At 37.6% G+C, this 17,500-nt stretch overlaps 1 protein-coding gene across 1 annotated transcript in view; it reads right to left on the bottom strand.

Annotated features, from left to right (window-relative positions):
* scp2a (sterol carrier protein 2a) overlaps positions 1-17,500 on the bottom strand; it is a 32,221-nt gene that overhangs the window by 14,151 nt on the left and 570 nt on the right. Inside the window, exons 2-11 of the mRNA XM_062047117.1 lie at positions 14,261-14,318; positions 14,118-14,189; positions 13,912-14,043; positions 11,102-11,166; positions 9,559-9,685; positions 9,439-9,502; positions 9,285-9,371; positions 9,054-9,204; positions 5,981-6,128; positions 2,774-2,881 (exon numbers count right to left, since the gene is read on the bottom strand). Of these exons, the coding sequence (XP_061903101.1) occupies positions 2,774-2,881; positions 5,981-6,128; positions 9,054-9,204; positions 9,285-9,371; positions 9,439-9,502; positions 9,559-9,685; positions 11,102-11,166; positions 13,912-14,043; positions 14,118-14,189; positions 14,261-14,318 (1,012 nt within the window). The remainder of the gene's footprint in view (positions 1-2,773; positions 2,882-5,980; positions 6,129-9,053; positions 9,205-9,284; positions 9,372-9,438; positions 9,503-9,558; positions 9,686-11,101; positions 11,167-13,911; positions 14,044-14,117; positions 14,190-14,260; positions 14,319-17,500) is intronic.

The following is a 17,500-nucleotide window of genomic DNA, read 5'->3' as shown; positions in this document are numbered from 1 at the left end:
ATATATATGAGTGTGTGTGTATATATATATATATATATATATATATATATATATATATATATATATATATATATATATATATATATATATATATACATATATATATATACACACACATATATATATATACATATACATATATATATATGTGTGTATACATATACACACACATATATATATATTCACACAGATATACATACATACACACATAAATATTTATATATACATGTGTGTGTGTACGTGTATATATGTATATATATGTGTGTGTGTATATATATATATATATATCATAAAAACTCATAAAATCCCCTTAAGAGCAGTGAAACCTGTGAAACAGGCTTGTCGGGATGAAATAGCCTCTGTGTTTTTCCCTGACCAAACGTATATATATATATATATATACTGTATATATATATATATATATATATATATATATATGTGTGTGTGTATATTATATTACTATGATGGATATATAATGAATATAATGGATATACAATTATTTTGAATTGGATATTAAAAGTACCGTATGTGAAAGTTGGACTCCTACATTGTTCACTTCCGTGACGACCTTCTGAAAGTTTTGTAATCAATCAGAAATATCAAGCAGCTAAAATGTGCCAACCATGGAAAAGTGTGGAGAGAGTGTTTTACATATTTCCCATCATGCACCCTAATGGATTTAAATCGGTGTAATTGTGAAATATTTTATGGTGTTTGGATGTTTTTCATAATATCCACTAAGTTCACTGAGCGGGTTATTTTATGTGACATTGTGTGTTAACATTTATGTTAGTTTTTCACCATGACTAGGGAAGGTCGTTTGGATTGTGTCATATAATCAAATGCTGTGCTATTATTTCAAAGTACTTTCATTGATTTGATTTACTCACATTGTCCACAAGATGGCAGCAAGTATGTAGCGTTCAGAGACGGCCTGATATTTTTCGATGAATTTGAAAGCACTCGACGGTGCAATGTTTTGTTGAACTCATGACGTCTCGCGGGCCGTAGTTTGGACACCACTGGTCTAACGCAAGTGTCCAACATTGTAGCAACATTTATAAGTCAGAAAAGAGGAAAATCATCATGGGCCACCCTTTGATTTTGTGTCCAACCAAAATAAATGTAAAACTACATTAACACACATAATAACTACATAAGATGCATCAATAATCCATTTGGAATCAAATCGTAGCTCCTGAATCATGATCGAATGGTGAGGTTCCCAAAGAATCCCACCTCATACTATATTTGTTAGAATAATGATGTATATATTATCACACAATTCTTATGCTTAAGGGCCGTTGCTGTAGTTATTATCAATTGTGCTGAAGTTGTACTTTTTCTATCTGTGCAAAGCAAGTCGTCTCTTATCAGTGTTTTCAGACCCTGAATCGGCCTGCTGACTGCCAAGCGAACATCGAGTGCCGTGACGCAGACAGGGCAGAGACAGGGCGATATCACGAGCAGTGTTTCCCACACATTCATTCACGAAAGAATTACGTCCGCCACAAATAGATTTTTTTTTTGTTTGTTTTTTTTTTTTTGTCCTGTCCAGCTTCTCAGGCAAATCCTATAGTTGATGTAGATGCCCATATAGGCTGTTCAGATTTACTTTACAAAAGAGAAGTGTAGGATACTTCTCTTGTTGCCTTATTTGTATTTGACCACTACTGTTTTATGTTTATTTGTTACTGACTGTGGCAGGACACTTTTGCCTCTGTTTCACTTTATGTTGCTGGTAAATAATATGGTTGTAGTAGTAGGCTAAAGTTAAATAATTTAGTATGCACTAATTAAAGGGGCAGAGCTTTAAGAGACCTTTTAGCTTTTATATTTAAGATATATTTTTTGTAAGAACCACAATTAATAAATATATTTCAGTGAATAACTTATTGTTCAAATCCGTATATAAATATGTACATAAAGTGTTGTAATTATATTGTAAAATGGATGGATGGATGAATGGACGTTTAAAACAAAACTGTTATTATTAATTAGTAAGTATACATTTTTTGAGCCTTTTTAGAGAAAATCATATTATTGTAGTAAATTATGCAAATTACTCGATTATGTCATGGTGACCACGCCCATAACCACGCCCATAGGTATATTGGCAGTTTATGGGAAACACTGACGAGTATCAACACTTTTGTATTTCATCAATAGTCATATATTGTGTCTAACTGGGGCTGTCGAGATGACCCCCTTCCCTCAGCGACAGCTTCAGTGATGTAACCAGGGACCTCCCAAATAAATAGAGGAAGCACGTGGGCTGGACTTTAGAGCGTAGTTTGGATCTGTACCTAGAGTACAGCCCAAAAAACGTCTCTCCTCAATAGAGCAAAATGTAACTCTGTCTCTGCATGATTCCTTGCTTCTTGTCTGTTTAATAGATGTCACCACAATTTGTCTGCTGCATGTTTCAAAACATAGCAAAACACCAAAAGTAGCATATAAGTACATTTTGTACATTTCATTTTACTTGTTGGGGGAGGAAAAATCAACATTTGATGTATTTGTGTTTACATTCGTCAATTGTACGTCTGTAAAAACCCCAAAAACGCGTTTGTTTTTTTAAATAGAGCGTCTACCCCACGTTTGCACTCGTAATCAATTGTACACGCAGTCTTAGGAGATCACAAATAGTTTGTGCAATTTTATACTTTGCACACGCTGTTTAGCACAACCCATCACGTGGAACACATGCCTCCTTGTGGACATTGTGTGCATTACACTGTAGGCGTGCATAGCGCTGAAAGACGGTGCTTACCAGTGGCTCCTAAAGGATGTCCTTTGGAGATCAGACCACCGCTGGGGTTGATCACAAACTTGCCGCCGTATGTGTTGTCTCCTCTGTCAATCAGATCACCTCCTTTACCTGTTGACAAATGCACACAACTCTTCATTTAAAACACACATGATTGTGTGACTGGCCAACAATTCACACATATAAGATTCTACACCAAAAAACTATTTATCATTACTGTGTGAATGTCCAAGCATTCACATATATAAGATTATACACCCAACAATATATATATTTATTATTATTATTATGATGTGAATGTCCAAGCATTTGCACACATAAGATTTTACACCAAAAAACTATCTATTTATCATATGTAATATGTACAATATACACACTGCAAGTATATATATAATGTAGTAACAGACACCTTCATAACAATATGTAATATGTACAATATACACACTGCAAGTATATATATAATGTAGTAACAGACACCTTTATAACAATATGTAATATGTACAATATACACACTGCAAGTATATATATAATGTAGTAACAGACACCTTCATAACAATATGTAATATGTACAATATACACACTGCAAGTATATATACAATGTAGTAACAGACACCTTCATACCAATATGTAATATGTACAATATACACACTGCAAGTATATATATAATGTAGTAACAGACACCTTCATAACAATATGTAATATGTACAATATACACACTGCAAGTATATATATAATGTAGTAACAGACACCTTCATAACAATATGTAATATGTACAATATACACACTGCAAGTATATATATATATTGTAGTAACAGACACCTTCATAACAATATGTAATATGTACAATATACACACTGCAAGTATATATATAATGTAGTAACAGACACCTTCATAACAATATGTAATATGTACAATATACACACTGCAAGTATATATATAATGTAGTAACAGACACCTTCATAACAATATGTAATATGTACAATATACACACTGCAAGTATATATATAATGCAGTAACAGACACCTTCATAACAATATGTAATATGTACAATTTACAACCCTGCAAGTATATATATATAATGTAGTAACAGACACTTTCATAACTATATGTACAATATACACACTGCAAGTATATATATAATGTAGTAACAGACACCTTTATAACAATATGTAATATGTACAATATACACACTGCAAGTATATATATATAATGTAGTAACAAACATCTTCATAACAATATGTAATATGTACAATATACACACTGCAAGTATATATATATATAATGTAGTAACAGACACCTTTATAACAATATGTAATATGTACAATATACACACTGCAAGTATATATATATAATGTAGTAACAAACATCTTCATAACAATGTGTAATATGTACAATATACACACTGCAAGTATATATATAATGTAGTAACAAACATCTTCATAACAATATGTAATATGTACAATATACACACTGCAAGTATATATATATATATATATATATATATATATATATATATATATATATATATATATATATATATATATATATATATATATATATATATATATATATATATAATGTAGTAACAGACACCTTCATAACAATATGTAATATGTACAATATACACACTGCAAGTATATATATAATGTAGTAACAGACACCTTCATAACAATGTGTAATATGTACAATATACACACTGCAAGTATATATATAATGTAGTAACAGACACCTTCATAACAATATGTAATATGTACAATATTTACTGTAATTTGGTTATTTTAAGCATTACCGCAACTCATTTTCGTGGGCGCATTGATTTCATTGCTCATAGCAACGGACTTCCTACTTCCGGCAACAAAGGCGAGCGTTCCTACTTTCGGCAACAAAGGCGAGTGTTCCTACTTCCGGCAACAAAGGCGAGTGTTCCTACTTCCGGCAACAAAGGCGAGTGTTCCGGCAACAAAGGGGAGTGTTCCTACTTCCGGCAACAAAGGCGAGCGTTCCTACTTCCTGCAACAAAGGCGAGCTTTCCTACTTCCGGCAACAAAGGCGAGCGTTCCTACTTCCGGCAACAAAGGCGAGTGTTCCTACTTCCGGCAACAAAGGCGAGTGTTCCTACTTCCGGCAACAAAGGCGAGTGTTCCTACTTCCTGCAACAAAGGCGAGTGTTCCTACTTCCGGCAACAAAGGCGAGTGTTCCTACTTCCGGCAACAAAGGCGAGTGTTCCGGCAACAAAGGGAAGTGTTCCTACTTCTGGCAACAAAGGCGAGCGTTCCTACTTCCTGCAACAAAGGTGAGCTTTCTACTTCCGGCAACAAAGGCGAGCGTTCCTACTTCCGGCAACAAAGGCGAGCGTTCCTACTTCCGGCAACAAAGGCGAGTGTTCCTACTTCCGGCAACAAAGGCGAGTGTTCCTACTTCCGGCAACAAAGGCGAGTGTTCCTACTTCCGGCAACAAAGGCGAGTGTTCCTACTTCCTGCAACAAAGGCGAGTGTTCCTACTTCCGGCAACAAAGGCGAGTGTTCCTACTTCCTGCAACAAAGGCGAGTGTTCCTACTTCCTGCAACAAAGGCGAGTGTTCCTACTTCCGGCAACAAAGGCGAGTGTTCCTACTTCCGGCAACAAAGGCGAGTGTTCCTACTTCCGGCAACAAAGGCGAGTGTTCCTACTTCCGGCAACAAAGGCGAGTGTTCCTACTTCCGGCAACAAAGGCGAGTGTTCCTACTTCCGGCAACAAAGGCGAGTGTTCCTACTTCCGGCAATACATTTGTATTTACTCACCTTCTGGACCGGATTTACAACTTTATCTTTTTGAACATGAGTATACAGAGGATGGCTATAGAAGCTGAGTGAGTACGATGTGAGGCTGAAAGGTTGGCGAGACGGGAGCCGAGAGAGTTAGCTAGGACCGCCATGACTCGGTTGTGTAAATGTGAAGCTTGCTGAGCCGACAGATATGTTTTTTTATCGATGAAAGCTTCTTGTATCTGGCGAGGAAAATACTGTTCAAAGAAAGTACATCGCAACCAAAGACAAACTGTTTGCGCTAACAAACCCTGCAGTGGTAGAGACATTTTTCCACCAACTGTACCCAAAATCAACTGGAAAAAACTCCCCCCGAATAATACTTCACAGATATGATTGTTCATGTTTTTCCACTCAGTACAGATTGGTGTCCTACGACATTGTGATGGGTATGGCATAGTACCTTCAGGGCACAGTCCAAGGGCCTCGTAGGTGATGAGCTCGTTGGCAGAGAAGCAGTCGTGCAGCTCCACCACGCTCACGTCGTCCGGCGTCAGCCCCGCAGCGTCAAAACACTTTTTGGCGGCCACCCGAGACATGTCGTAACCCACCTGGACACAGACAGGAAGTGGGGCGTTCACAGCTGTCAATACAAGGTATTACTGTATATACGTCGTCATTATTCACAGATGTTAGCTCTATTTGGCTTTAAGTGTGCATAGCACAGCATTTACCTGTATGGCCAATTCCAAACAGTTTGGAATTGGAGCTATTGGACAGGCTAACCTCCTCCAACCTGCGAGGACAAAGCTACGAACAATGGGAGACCGGGCTTTCTGCTCCGCCGCTCCCAGTCTGTGGTACGCTCTCCCTGACCACCTGAGTGCACCACAGACGGTGGATGCTTTTAAAAAAAGGCTTAAAAATCCTTCTTTTAAAAAAAAAAAGCCTTTTTTTTTTTAAAGATATATGCATATTAGTTTTAGCTATTTGGCTGTTGTAGTTTTTATTTTTATTTTTTAATACACTGTAGCACTTTGAGGTTGTTTACTCAATGTAAAGTGCTTTTTACAAATAAAATATATTATTATTGTTATTATTAGTGGCCACTCATGGCGCAAATCAACTGCCACCAACACAGGAAGTCAACACAAATGGTCACTGAACTTTGTGTATATTATAACAAACCTCCAAGCACTATACATAATTAGAAATTACACCCATTTATATACAGTGGTGGTCAAAAGTGTACATACACCTGTAAAGAACATCATGTCATGGCTGTCTTGAGTTTACAATCATTTCTACAACTCAAATTTTTTTGTGATGTAGTGATTGGAGCACATACTTGTTGGTCACAAAAAACATTCATGAAGTTTGCTTCTTTTATGAATTTATTATGGGTCTACTGAAAATGTGAGCAAATGTGCTGGGTCAAAAGTATACATACAGCAATGTTAATATTTGCTTTCATGTCCCTTGGCAAGTTTACCTGCAATAAGGCGCTTTTTGGTAGCCATCCACAAGCTTCTGCTTGGATTTTTGACCACAAAATTGCTGCAGTTCAGCTAAATGTGTTGCTTTTCTGACATGGACTTGTTTCTTCAGCATTGTCCACACGTTTAAGTCAGGACTTTGGGAAGGCCATTCTAAAACCTTCATTCTAGCCTGATTTAGCCATTCCTTTACCACTTTTGACGTGTGTTTGGGGTCGGATCTGTCTGCCCCGCAGGTTTGAGGACCAGTCATAGACAATTTAGACTGAAAAGCACATTTAATTTTCACTCGCATACAAAAAATTCTAACTTGGATTGTTTCCCTGGCTTGGAGACTCTCCCGAAGGACACTGCAGCAAAGACACAACAAACTCCCTTCTTGTCTCTCATGGACACACACCTGTTGTTGTTGACTTTGGACTGACTATCGGCTGCACGACATCAAGGCCGCAGAACAGAGACACACTGCAGGCTTACACACACACATGCATCCACAAAAATATACGCCACACACACATACCCCACCCCCAATCCAACGCCTTTGACGCAAATCCCATAGGGGTGATGAAAGGATGGTCAGCGCCTGAGAGCTGCGGCCTGCCCCCATGGCCCCCCACTCCCTCCCCTCTGTTGCTAGATATCTTGAGATGTACGTTGTAATATGTATATGTGCTTTGCTACGGAGGTTTTTTTCCCACTCCAGACTGGGCCCCCTTAGGAGTCCAGTCTAGATTGTATTTTTTTTACTCATCCTTCCCCAGCATTTACCTTTTTCCCATCTTTTACGGGGCGCCTTGTGGCGACCCATCAGCGTTCCTGTTCTGTAACCCTGTACACCAGGGGTGTCCAAAGTGCGGCCCGCAGCTAATTGTTTACCGGCCCGCCACACATTCTGGAAATACTATTGTAAAAATAAAAAAGAACATTAAAAAAAGTGGAATGAGGTGAAATCTAACGAGAAAAAGTTGCAATGTTGACAAACAAGCTGCCATGCAGGCTGTTTTTTTTTCTTTTGTCTTTCTTCATTTTTATTTTTTTGCCATTGCTCAAAAAAAAAAAAAAAAAGACAAAAAATCCATGTTATAATGATTTATTTTCAGGGCTCCAATTACTTCAAATATTTCACTTTAAAATGCTTTATGTGGTAAATATTGCATATATTGTGTAGTAGCCATATAAAAACATCAAAGTTTTCTTTGACAAAAGTGCATAAAACAAACAAAATAATAGTTCCAGCATAAAATGGACAGGTATATCTGAAGTTGATCTCGTAATTTAAGTGATGAAAGTAAATTAAAAACCTAATAAAAATGTATCACTTTATGAGTGGGGAACCTTTTGGATCCCAGATATAGTTAGTGATTTTTTTATCTTTTCACTGTGATTACTCAAAAATATGAAATAATTAAAATCAATGGTGTCCTGCATTATTGATCTTTTAGGGCTCTAAGTACTAAATATTGCATATTTCAGTTTTACTATAAAAAAAAACTAAGTTGTTTTTGACAGAAAAGCCATAAAACCTTTTTTTAAATTTGTATTACTTTATATCAACTTGAAGTTGATATAGAGATTTCCTGTAAGCGTTAAATAATTTAAAAAAAATAATAATCTGAGTTATTTTTAGCATTTTAATGACTGAGACCCTTTATGGTCCCCGGGACCCCTAAAGGTAAAATAAATAAAAAATGCATATATTTTGTTATGGTTTGAAAATGAAAAATATCAAAATGGCCCCCACATGCTTTGATTTTTCCGTGTGCGGCCCTCAGTGGAAAAAGTTTGGACACCCCTGCTGTACACTGTTTGTTTGTCTCATGTTGAACGGGTTTGTGCCGAAAACAAAGTTTCGTTTTACTTGTGCAATGACAATAAAGACCTATACTATCCACACTGCTTTAAATGTGACTTAGATATTGGGTTTCACTATGTAAAGCGCTTTGAGTCACTAGAGAAAAAGCGCTATATAAATAAAATAATTAGGAATGGTATGAAATGTTCATTTAATGGAGTAAAAATGGAGACGCTGTTGATCCTCACCATCTTAATGCAACTGTTCTGGTCAAAGGTGGAGGCCAGGTCGGTCACCATCTCCTGGGCCAGGATCTCCACTGCTTGCTTCTCCAGACTGTGACGCCTGACAAAGTCCTCGCTGGCCAAAACTGCAGCGCCGGCACCGTCCGACGTGGGGCTGGTGAGAGAAGACAATCTGGACCATAGACGCTGGATTCTCCCGGGGTGTGTTTTTTGTCCTGTCATCTTTGGACTCACCAGCACTGCAGCAGAGTCAAGAACTCAAACACCTTCCTGGAGTTCATCACCTGCTCCAAAGTGTACTCATCCTGGAACTGAGAGTAACTACACACACATCCATAGCCTGGCAAGTTCTCTGGAGGACATTGTTAGTCTTTTGGTGGGAACTTACGGGTTGTTGGTGGAATGTTTGTGGTTCTTCCAGGCAATTTTGGCAAAGTGCTCCGGCTTAGTGCCTGAAAGGGACTCTGGTTACCAATCAATAGTTGCTGTGAAATGAGGACGCAGCTACCATATTTCTCCATGTGCTCCCTGCCGGCGTTGCCAAACATCTGCGCAGCCGCAGGAGCTGCCACCATGCCGTAGCGGTTTATCATCACCTCCATGTGCTTGTCCATGGGACTGGTCCTGTCCATGTACTAGAGGGGGAACATTGAAGTGGGTTCTTATCATATGCACACGCAGTCATTATGGACAAACCCCAAAAGCAGTGAAGTTGTCACGTTGTGTAAATGGCAAATAAAAAGAGAATACAACAAATCCTTTTCAACTTATATTCAATTGAATAGACTGCAAAGACAAGATATTTCATGTTCGAATCGTAAAACTTTGTTACTTTTTGCAAATATTAGCTCATTTGGAATTTGATGCCTGCGACATGTTTCAAAAAAGCTGGCACAAGTGGCAAAAAAGAGTGAGAAAGTTGAGGAATGCTCATCAAAGACTTATTTGGAACATCCCGCAGGTGAACGGGCTAATTGGGAACAGGTGGGTGCCATGATTGGGTACAAAAGCAGCTTCCATGAAATGCTCAGTCGTTCACAAACAAGGACGGGGCGAGGGTCACCACTTTGTCAACAAATGCCTGAGCAAATTGTTGAAGAACATTTCTCAAGCAGCTATTGCAAGGAGTTTAGGGATTTCACCATCTACGCTCCGTAAAATCATCAAAAATTTCTGGAGAAATCACTGCACGTAAGCCATGATATTACGCACCTTGGATCCCCCAGGTGATACTGCATCAAAAGACGACATCAGTGTGTAAAGGATATCACCACATGGGCTCAGGAACACTTCAGAAAACCACTGTCAGTAACTACAGTTGGTCTGTAAATTCAAGTTAAAACTCTACTATGGAAAGAGATTATTCTAGATTGTACCTAATGTCATGACTGTTTTTTTTTATTATTGACTATTTTATTGATTATGGTACAAGCAGTAGAAAATGGATGGATGGTACTTTTTTGTCACTTATTGTTTGTCTTTGGTACTATAATGTGTATATTATAGGCCATTAGTTCTTTGTTTTATTTTTGCAAAAATATATATATATATTTTTATATTGCTCTTTTTATCTTTGGTATGAACATTATTATGTAAACTCGAAGTTATTGTTTGTTTTTTTTTGTTCATTGTTGTTGCTATTTTTGTATTACAACATTGTATTATTTGATCATGTTGTCTGCATTGTAATCTTTTGTTTTGTGATTGTGTGATGTTTTTTCCCTGGATCCCAGGAAGAATAGTCTCCGCTGCGGTGTAGACTAATGGGGATCCTTAATAAACTAAATTATGCAAAGTCATTTATCAACAACACCCAGAAACACTTCGCTGGACTGATGCGAAGTGGAAAAGTGTTTACTGTATATCTATAAGTTATTTACTGTTACATGTGGCCCTCAATGAAAACCAGTTTCACACCCCTGCTCTAGCCTTTAAATAGACCCTTTTTTTCAGTTGATCTGCCGTCTCTCTTTTCTGCTCTGCCCCCCTCGCCTGTGTAATTATCATTTTGTAATGTGAAGTAGAAATCAGGAATGTGTTTTAGTTCTTACCTTCGACGACAAAGAGCCTCTCTCCATCTTCTCAAATCCAAGCGCGAGCACACAATCTGCAAGACCTGCAAAGTCAAACGAGGAACACCAGCCTTCATTTTCGAATAGTTTTGGAATGCGGGTGATATTCATTGTATTAAGAAAATAAATCATCAAAAATATGGTTAAGCAATCCCAGCGTACCACTGCTCGTCTAACGCCAACCAAGAGTGTTCAATTTATCCCTGAAGATATGTAGAAGCTGCTGATGGTGTGTTTGATGGAGAAGGAGGCACTGTAAAAGTCCAAAAGTATTATATTTTTTCATAAAACTACATCCTATTGTATTGTTTTTACACAACATTTAATGATAATAATAATAATAGATTTTATTTGTAAAAAGCAATTTAAATTGAGCAAACAACCTCAAAGTGCTACTGTGTATTAAAAATTTTAAAAAAGATAAAAATAAAATAAAAACTGTGACTAGCAAGCAACACCAAACTTTAAATATCTAAAAAAAAGGCTTTTTTTTAAAAGAAGAGTTTTTAAGCCTTTTTTAAAAGCATCCACAGTCTGTGGTGCCCTCAGGTGGTCAGGGTGAGTGTTCCACAGACTGGGAGCGGCGGGGCAGAAAGCCCGGTCTCCCATTGTTAGTAGCTTTGTCCTTGGAGGTTAGTCTGTCCGGAGCGCAGGTGTGGTGTGGAGGATTTGGGGGTGAGCAGTTCTTTGAGGTAGAGGGGGGGCATTACCATGGAGGCACTGGTGGGTTAGTCGGGAGACTTTGTATTCCATCCTGAGTGGATTTCTCTTTAAAAAGTTAGTTTTTCTTTCTTATACCTGGGACACTTTATCAGGCCCGTCTTCAAAGTCAAACCTTCCAACGTTCATCGTGTCTACCGTATTTCTTATTTTTTTAAATCCTTTTTTTTTCTCGAAAATGGACCGTGCGCCTTATAACCCGGTGCGCCTATGTTAAAAATGCTTGTGCTTACCAACCTCCAAGCAATGTTATTTGGTAAATGGTTTAATGATAAGTGTGCCCAGTAGATGGCAGTCACACATAAGAGAGACGTGGGGACTGCAGGTTGACGCCTGTTCAACAAATGACGCTAGCAAGCAACACCAAACTTTAAATGTTTTATCGAGAATATAGTACATTACACAAAAATCCATCAAAATGTTTCAGTACGACTTTGGTAAGCTACGAAGCCGCACCGCTTGATGGATTGTCGGAGCATTACGGCTACCATAGTCAGACGTACTGTGCTTCAACATACAGTATTATTATGGTGTGTGTATAAGGACTCCAAAATGGCACCTATTAGGAGACATTATCTGGTGTTTTGTTTCGCAATAATATGCAAAACCAACTTTTCTTACCTTCTGGTACCTGCTGATGTGTATTTGGGATCTGCATAAGTCCTGAAAATTAGCTTGTATCCGCCGTTGTGGTCAATAAGCTAAGCTCCTCCTTTTTCTTTATGCTCTTGTTGCCATTTCTAGTACAAAGCAGTGTACACATCTAACTTATATCTGTCAGTAGTCTCGCTATGGAAGCGCTAAAAAGTACGACAAAGAAGACAGGGAGAAGACGCTGTCCAAGTGGAGGCACGTAAATAAGACCGCCCACAAAACGACGCATCCTGAAGAGACTGTCAGAAAGCGGCTTGAATATGATGTGTAAAACAAAGAACCACCATTACATGTTATGTAGACCACAAGGAAGTCTTTACATCTATAAAATATATATTTTTTTTTAATCCTAACTTATCATAATCATAATTTCATGTTTTGAAGCTTTTTTTCAACTTGATTTAGACGCCCTCGGTCCTCCTTCCTTCTTCTATGGAGTTTTATCCGCACGCCCGAGTCTAATAAAACTGCTTCCAGGTAAACATATTTTAAGCCCCTCAACGCTGCCATGAAACCGTAAAAAACAAGAAAATAATGTGAAAAAAAGATGATCATAAAAAGCTGTGGATCACAAAAAAAAAAAGTGTACAAAAATACGAATATTGAATACATGGTTCAAGAAGATATCCACCAAAAATATTGTGTTTTTTCAGTGTTTTTGTATTTATTTGTTTTCTACAATGTTATGTTTATTCTTTGATACCAAATCTTGCTGGCAGTGTTCTGCCCATTTGATTGTAGACTCTGACACCTGGTGGCGACAGGAAATTACTACGCTTGATTTGTTTAGGCACTTTCGGGTCGACGATTTCAGGAAGTCCGTTTATGAGATAAATGAGAAGTTGTGTTAGCTCTTACAAGCCTCGGAAAAGATAAGTCTGCAAGTAAACTGTTTAACTTGTTTACACTTCAATATTAAGGTGGAAAGTGGTTCAATTTGACGGTGAGATGTTTATGGAAAAATTATTTTTGTGCACTGTTTTAATGGATGTTTCGAGGACTTAGAATGGCTGCCAGTCATATATTTACACCATCCAAATAATTTCAACACTCACAAGTACTTCTTTGATGATAGTATTGTATATTTGTGTAAAGCTAATATTTACATATTGTGTATTACATTTCAGTAATGTAAATGCGTATACATTTGTCATTGTGTGTATTTCAGTTTTACAAGTGAAGTGCAAGATTAAATGGATTATTCTGCTTTGGAACTATATTGGAAGGTCTTGGATTGTTAGCTGTATAACTTCAATACATACAGTGATCCCACATCTCTACTATGTATCACAATCTGCTTATTTCCTTCTTGAAATAAAAAAGCCACAGATTGGACTGATCGTGGACTATGGACTCCATCTAACAAGCTAACAAACGTTCATTCCACTTCATTGACTAGGTCCTCCCCAACTCACCTCCCCGGACCAGCTGGCGGGCCAAGAAGAGCGCGGTGGAGCCCGTGGAGCAGTTGTTGTTGACGTTGATGATGGGGATCCCGCTCAAGCCCAGGCTGTGGTAGATAGCCCTCTGCCCACACGTGGAGTCCCCTGACACGGTCACAGAGAAGAGGGTGGATGGGCTGAGAGAATATTGGCAGATAGTGGGCCCAATGTGGCGTTACCGTAGACATATCCCACACAGGCTTGTTCTATGGCCGAGTACGGGATCCCTGCGTCCGCCAGAGCCTTCTGACCTAAAACAGAAGATAAGAGATGTCCAAGCCGGGCACTTGGATCTGGCTTTAAACTGTGTTCAGATAAGCACCCGCTTCCTTGGCCATGTCAGGGTAGTCGTAGTCCCCACGGGCTCCAGGCTTGTCAAACTGTGGCAAGAACACACCAATATCAGCAAGTCCTGCATCGGACTAGGACTGCAACCAACCACTATTTTTATTGTCCATTAGTCAATGATTATCTCAACGATTACTCAACTAATCGGATAATAAATCGTACACAGGCTGCAACTAACCACTGTTTTCATTGTCCATTAGTCAACGATTATCTTAACGATTAGTCGACAAGTCAGATAATAAATCGTACACAGGCTGCAACTAACCACTGTTTTCATTGTCCATTAGTCAACGATTATCTTAAAGATTAGTTGACTAATCGGATAATAAATCGTATACAAACTGCAACTAACCGCTGTTTTTATTGTCGACTAGTCAATGATTATCTTAATGATTAGTCGACTAATCGGATAATAAATCATACACAGGCTGTAACTAACCACTGTTTTCATTGATTAGTCAATGATTATCTTAACAATTAGTCGACTAATCGGATAATAAATCGTACACAGGCTGCAACTAACCATTGTTTTCATTGTCGACTAGTCAATGATTATCTTAACGATTAGACGACTAATTGGATAATAAATCGTACACAGGCTGCAACTAACCACTGTTTTTATTGATTAATCAATGATTATCTTAACGATTAGTCGACAAATCGGATCATAAATCGTACACAGGCTGCAACTAACCACTGTTTTCATTATCCATTAGTCAACGATTATCTTAGCGATTAGTCGACTAATCGGATAATAAATCGTACACAGGCTGCAACTAACCACTGTTTTCATTGATTAGTCAATGATTATCTTAACGAGTAGTCGACAAATCGGATAATAAATCATACACAGGCTGCTATTAAGCACTGTTTTCATTGATTAGTCAATGATTATCTAAGGGATTAGTCGACTAATTGGATAATAAATCGTACACAGGCTGCAACTAACCACTGTTTTCATTGTCGACTAGTCAATGATTACCTAAACGATTAGTTGACTAATCGGATAATAAATTGTACACAGGCTGCAACTAACCACTGTTTTAATTGATTAGTCAATGATTATAATAATAATAATAATAATACCTGGGATTTTTATAGCGCTTTTCTAAGTACCCAAAGTCGCTTTACATGTTTTTCTGAACCCATCAATCATTCACACCTGGTGGTGGCTGCAATTTGCGCCTACGGCCCCTCCAACCACCACCTATCATTCATCATTCATTTCACCAGTGTGAGCGGCACCGGGGGCAAAGGGTGAAGTGTCCCGCCCAAGGACACAACGGCAGCGATTTTTGGATGGTAAGAGGCAGGGAGCGAACCTGCAACCCTCAGGTTTCTGGCACAGTTGCTCTACCCACTATGCCACGCCGCCCCATTATCTTAACGATTAGTTGACAAATCGGATAATAAATCGTACACAGGCTGCAACTAACCACTGTTTTCATTGATTAGTCAATGATTATCTTAACGATTAGTCGACTAATCGGATAATAAATCGTACACAGGCTGCAACTAACCACTGTTTTCATAGTCGATTAGTCGACTAATCGGATAATAAATCGTACACAGCTATTCTAGCTTTATACATACATACGTATTATTACTGCATTGTTAAAATGCTCTTTTGAGTTTTTTTTAAGGGAAAATTCAAAACAGTGATGTCACCATATGTGTTTACGATGAAAACACAAATAAAATAACAGAATAATTCCCACCAATAGAGTAATATTTGTGCCAATCCACGTTATTCTGACTCCCATGTTATCTTATAACTGTTACCAAATGACGATAACAACGAGCCAGTCTTTTGAAAGAGTCATAACTCTCTACAAAGAGTCATGACTCTCTCCAGAGAGTCATGACTCTTTACTCAACACAAATAAAATAATGTAACAGAATAATTCCCACCAATAGAGTAATATATTACGTGATTCTGACTCCCATGTTATCTTATAAATGCTACCAAATGACGATAACGAGCCAGTTTTTTGAGTAAAGAGTCATGGCTCTCTTCAAAGAGTCATGACTCTTTACTCAACACAAATAAAATAACACAATAATTCCCACTAATAGAGTAATATATTACGTGATTCTGACTCCCATGTCATCTTATAAAGGCTACCAAATGACGATAACGAGCCAGTCTTTTGAGTAAAGACTCTCTCCAAAGAGTCATGACTTTTTACTCAACACAAATAAAATAATATAACACAATAATTCCCACCAATAGAGTAATATATTACGTCATTCTGACTCTCATGTCATCTTATAAATGCTACCAAATGACGATAACAACGAACCAGTTTTTTTTAGTAAAGAGTCATGGCTCTCTTCAAAGAGTCATGACTCTGTACTCAACACAAATAAAATAATATAACAGAATAATTCCCACCAATAGAGTAATATATTACGTGATTCTGACTCCCATGTCATCTTATAAATGCTACCAAATGACGATAAAAACGAGCCAGTCTTTTGAATAAAGAGTCATGACTCTCTCCAAAGACTCATGACTCTTTACTCAACACAAATAAAATAATACAACAGAATAATTCCCACCAATAGAGTAATATATTACGTTTTTCTGACTCCCATGTTATCTTATAACTGCTACCAAATTACGATAACGAGCCAGTCTTTTGAGTAAAGAGTCATGACTCTTTGAAGAGAGTCATGACTCTTTACTCAACACAAATAAAATAATATAACAGAATAATTCCCACCAATAGAGTAATATATTACGTGATTCTGACTCCCATGTTATCTTATAACTGCTACCAAATTACGATAACGAGCCAGTCTTTTGAATAAAGAGTCATGACTCTCTCCAAAGACTCATGACTCTTTACTCAACACAAATAAAATAATACAACAGAATAATTCCCACCAATAGAGTAATATATTACGTGATTCTGACTGCCATGTCATCTTATAACTGCTACCAAATGACGATAAAAACGAGCCAGTCTTTTGAATATAGAGACTTGACTCTCTTCAAAGAGTCATGACTCTTTACTCAACACAAATAAAATAATATAACAGAATAATTCCCACCAATAGAGTAATATATTACGTGATTCTGACTCCCATGTCATCTTATAACTGCTACCAAATGACGATAACAAGGAGCCAGTCTTTTGAATAAAGAGTCATGACTCTCTTCAAAGAGTCATGACTCTTTACTCAACACAAATAAAATAATATAACAGAA

Source organism: Entelurus aequoreus, linkage group LG05, assembly GCF_033978785.1.
Source record: "Entelurus aequoreus isolate RoL-2023_Sb linkage group LG05, RoL_Eaeq_v1.1, whole genome shotgun sequence".
Classification (NCBI taxonomy): domain Eukaryota; kingdom Metazoa; phylum Chordata; class Actinopteri; order Syngnathiformes; family Syngnathidae; genus Entelurus; species Entelurus aequoreus.
The sequence above is the reverse complement of the archived record's forward strand: the minus strand, read 5'-3'. Positions and strand labels throughout refer to the sequence as shown.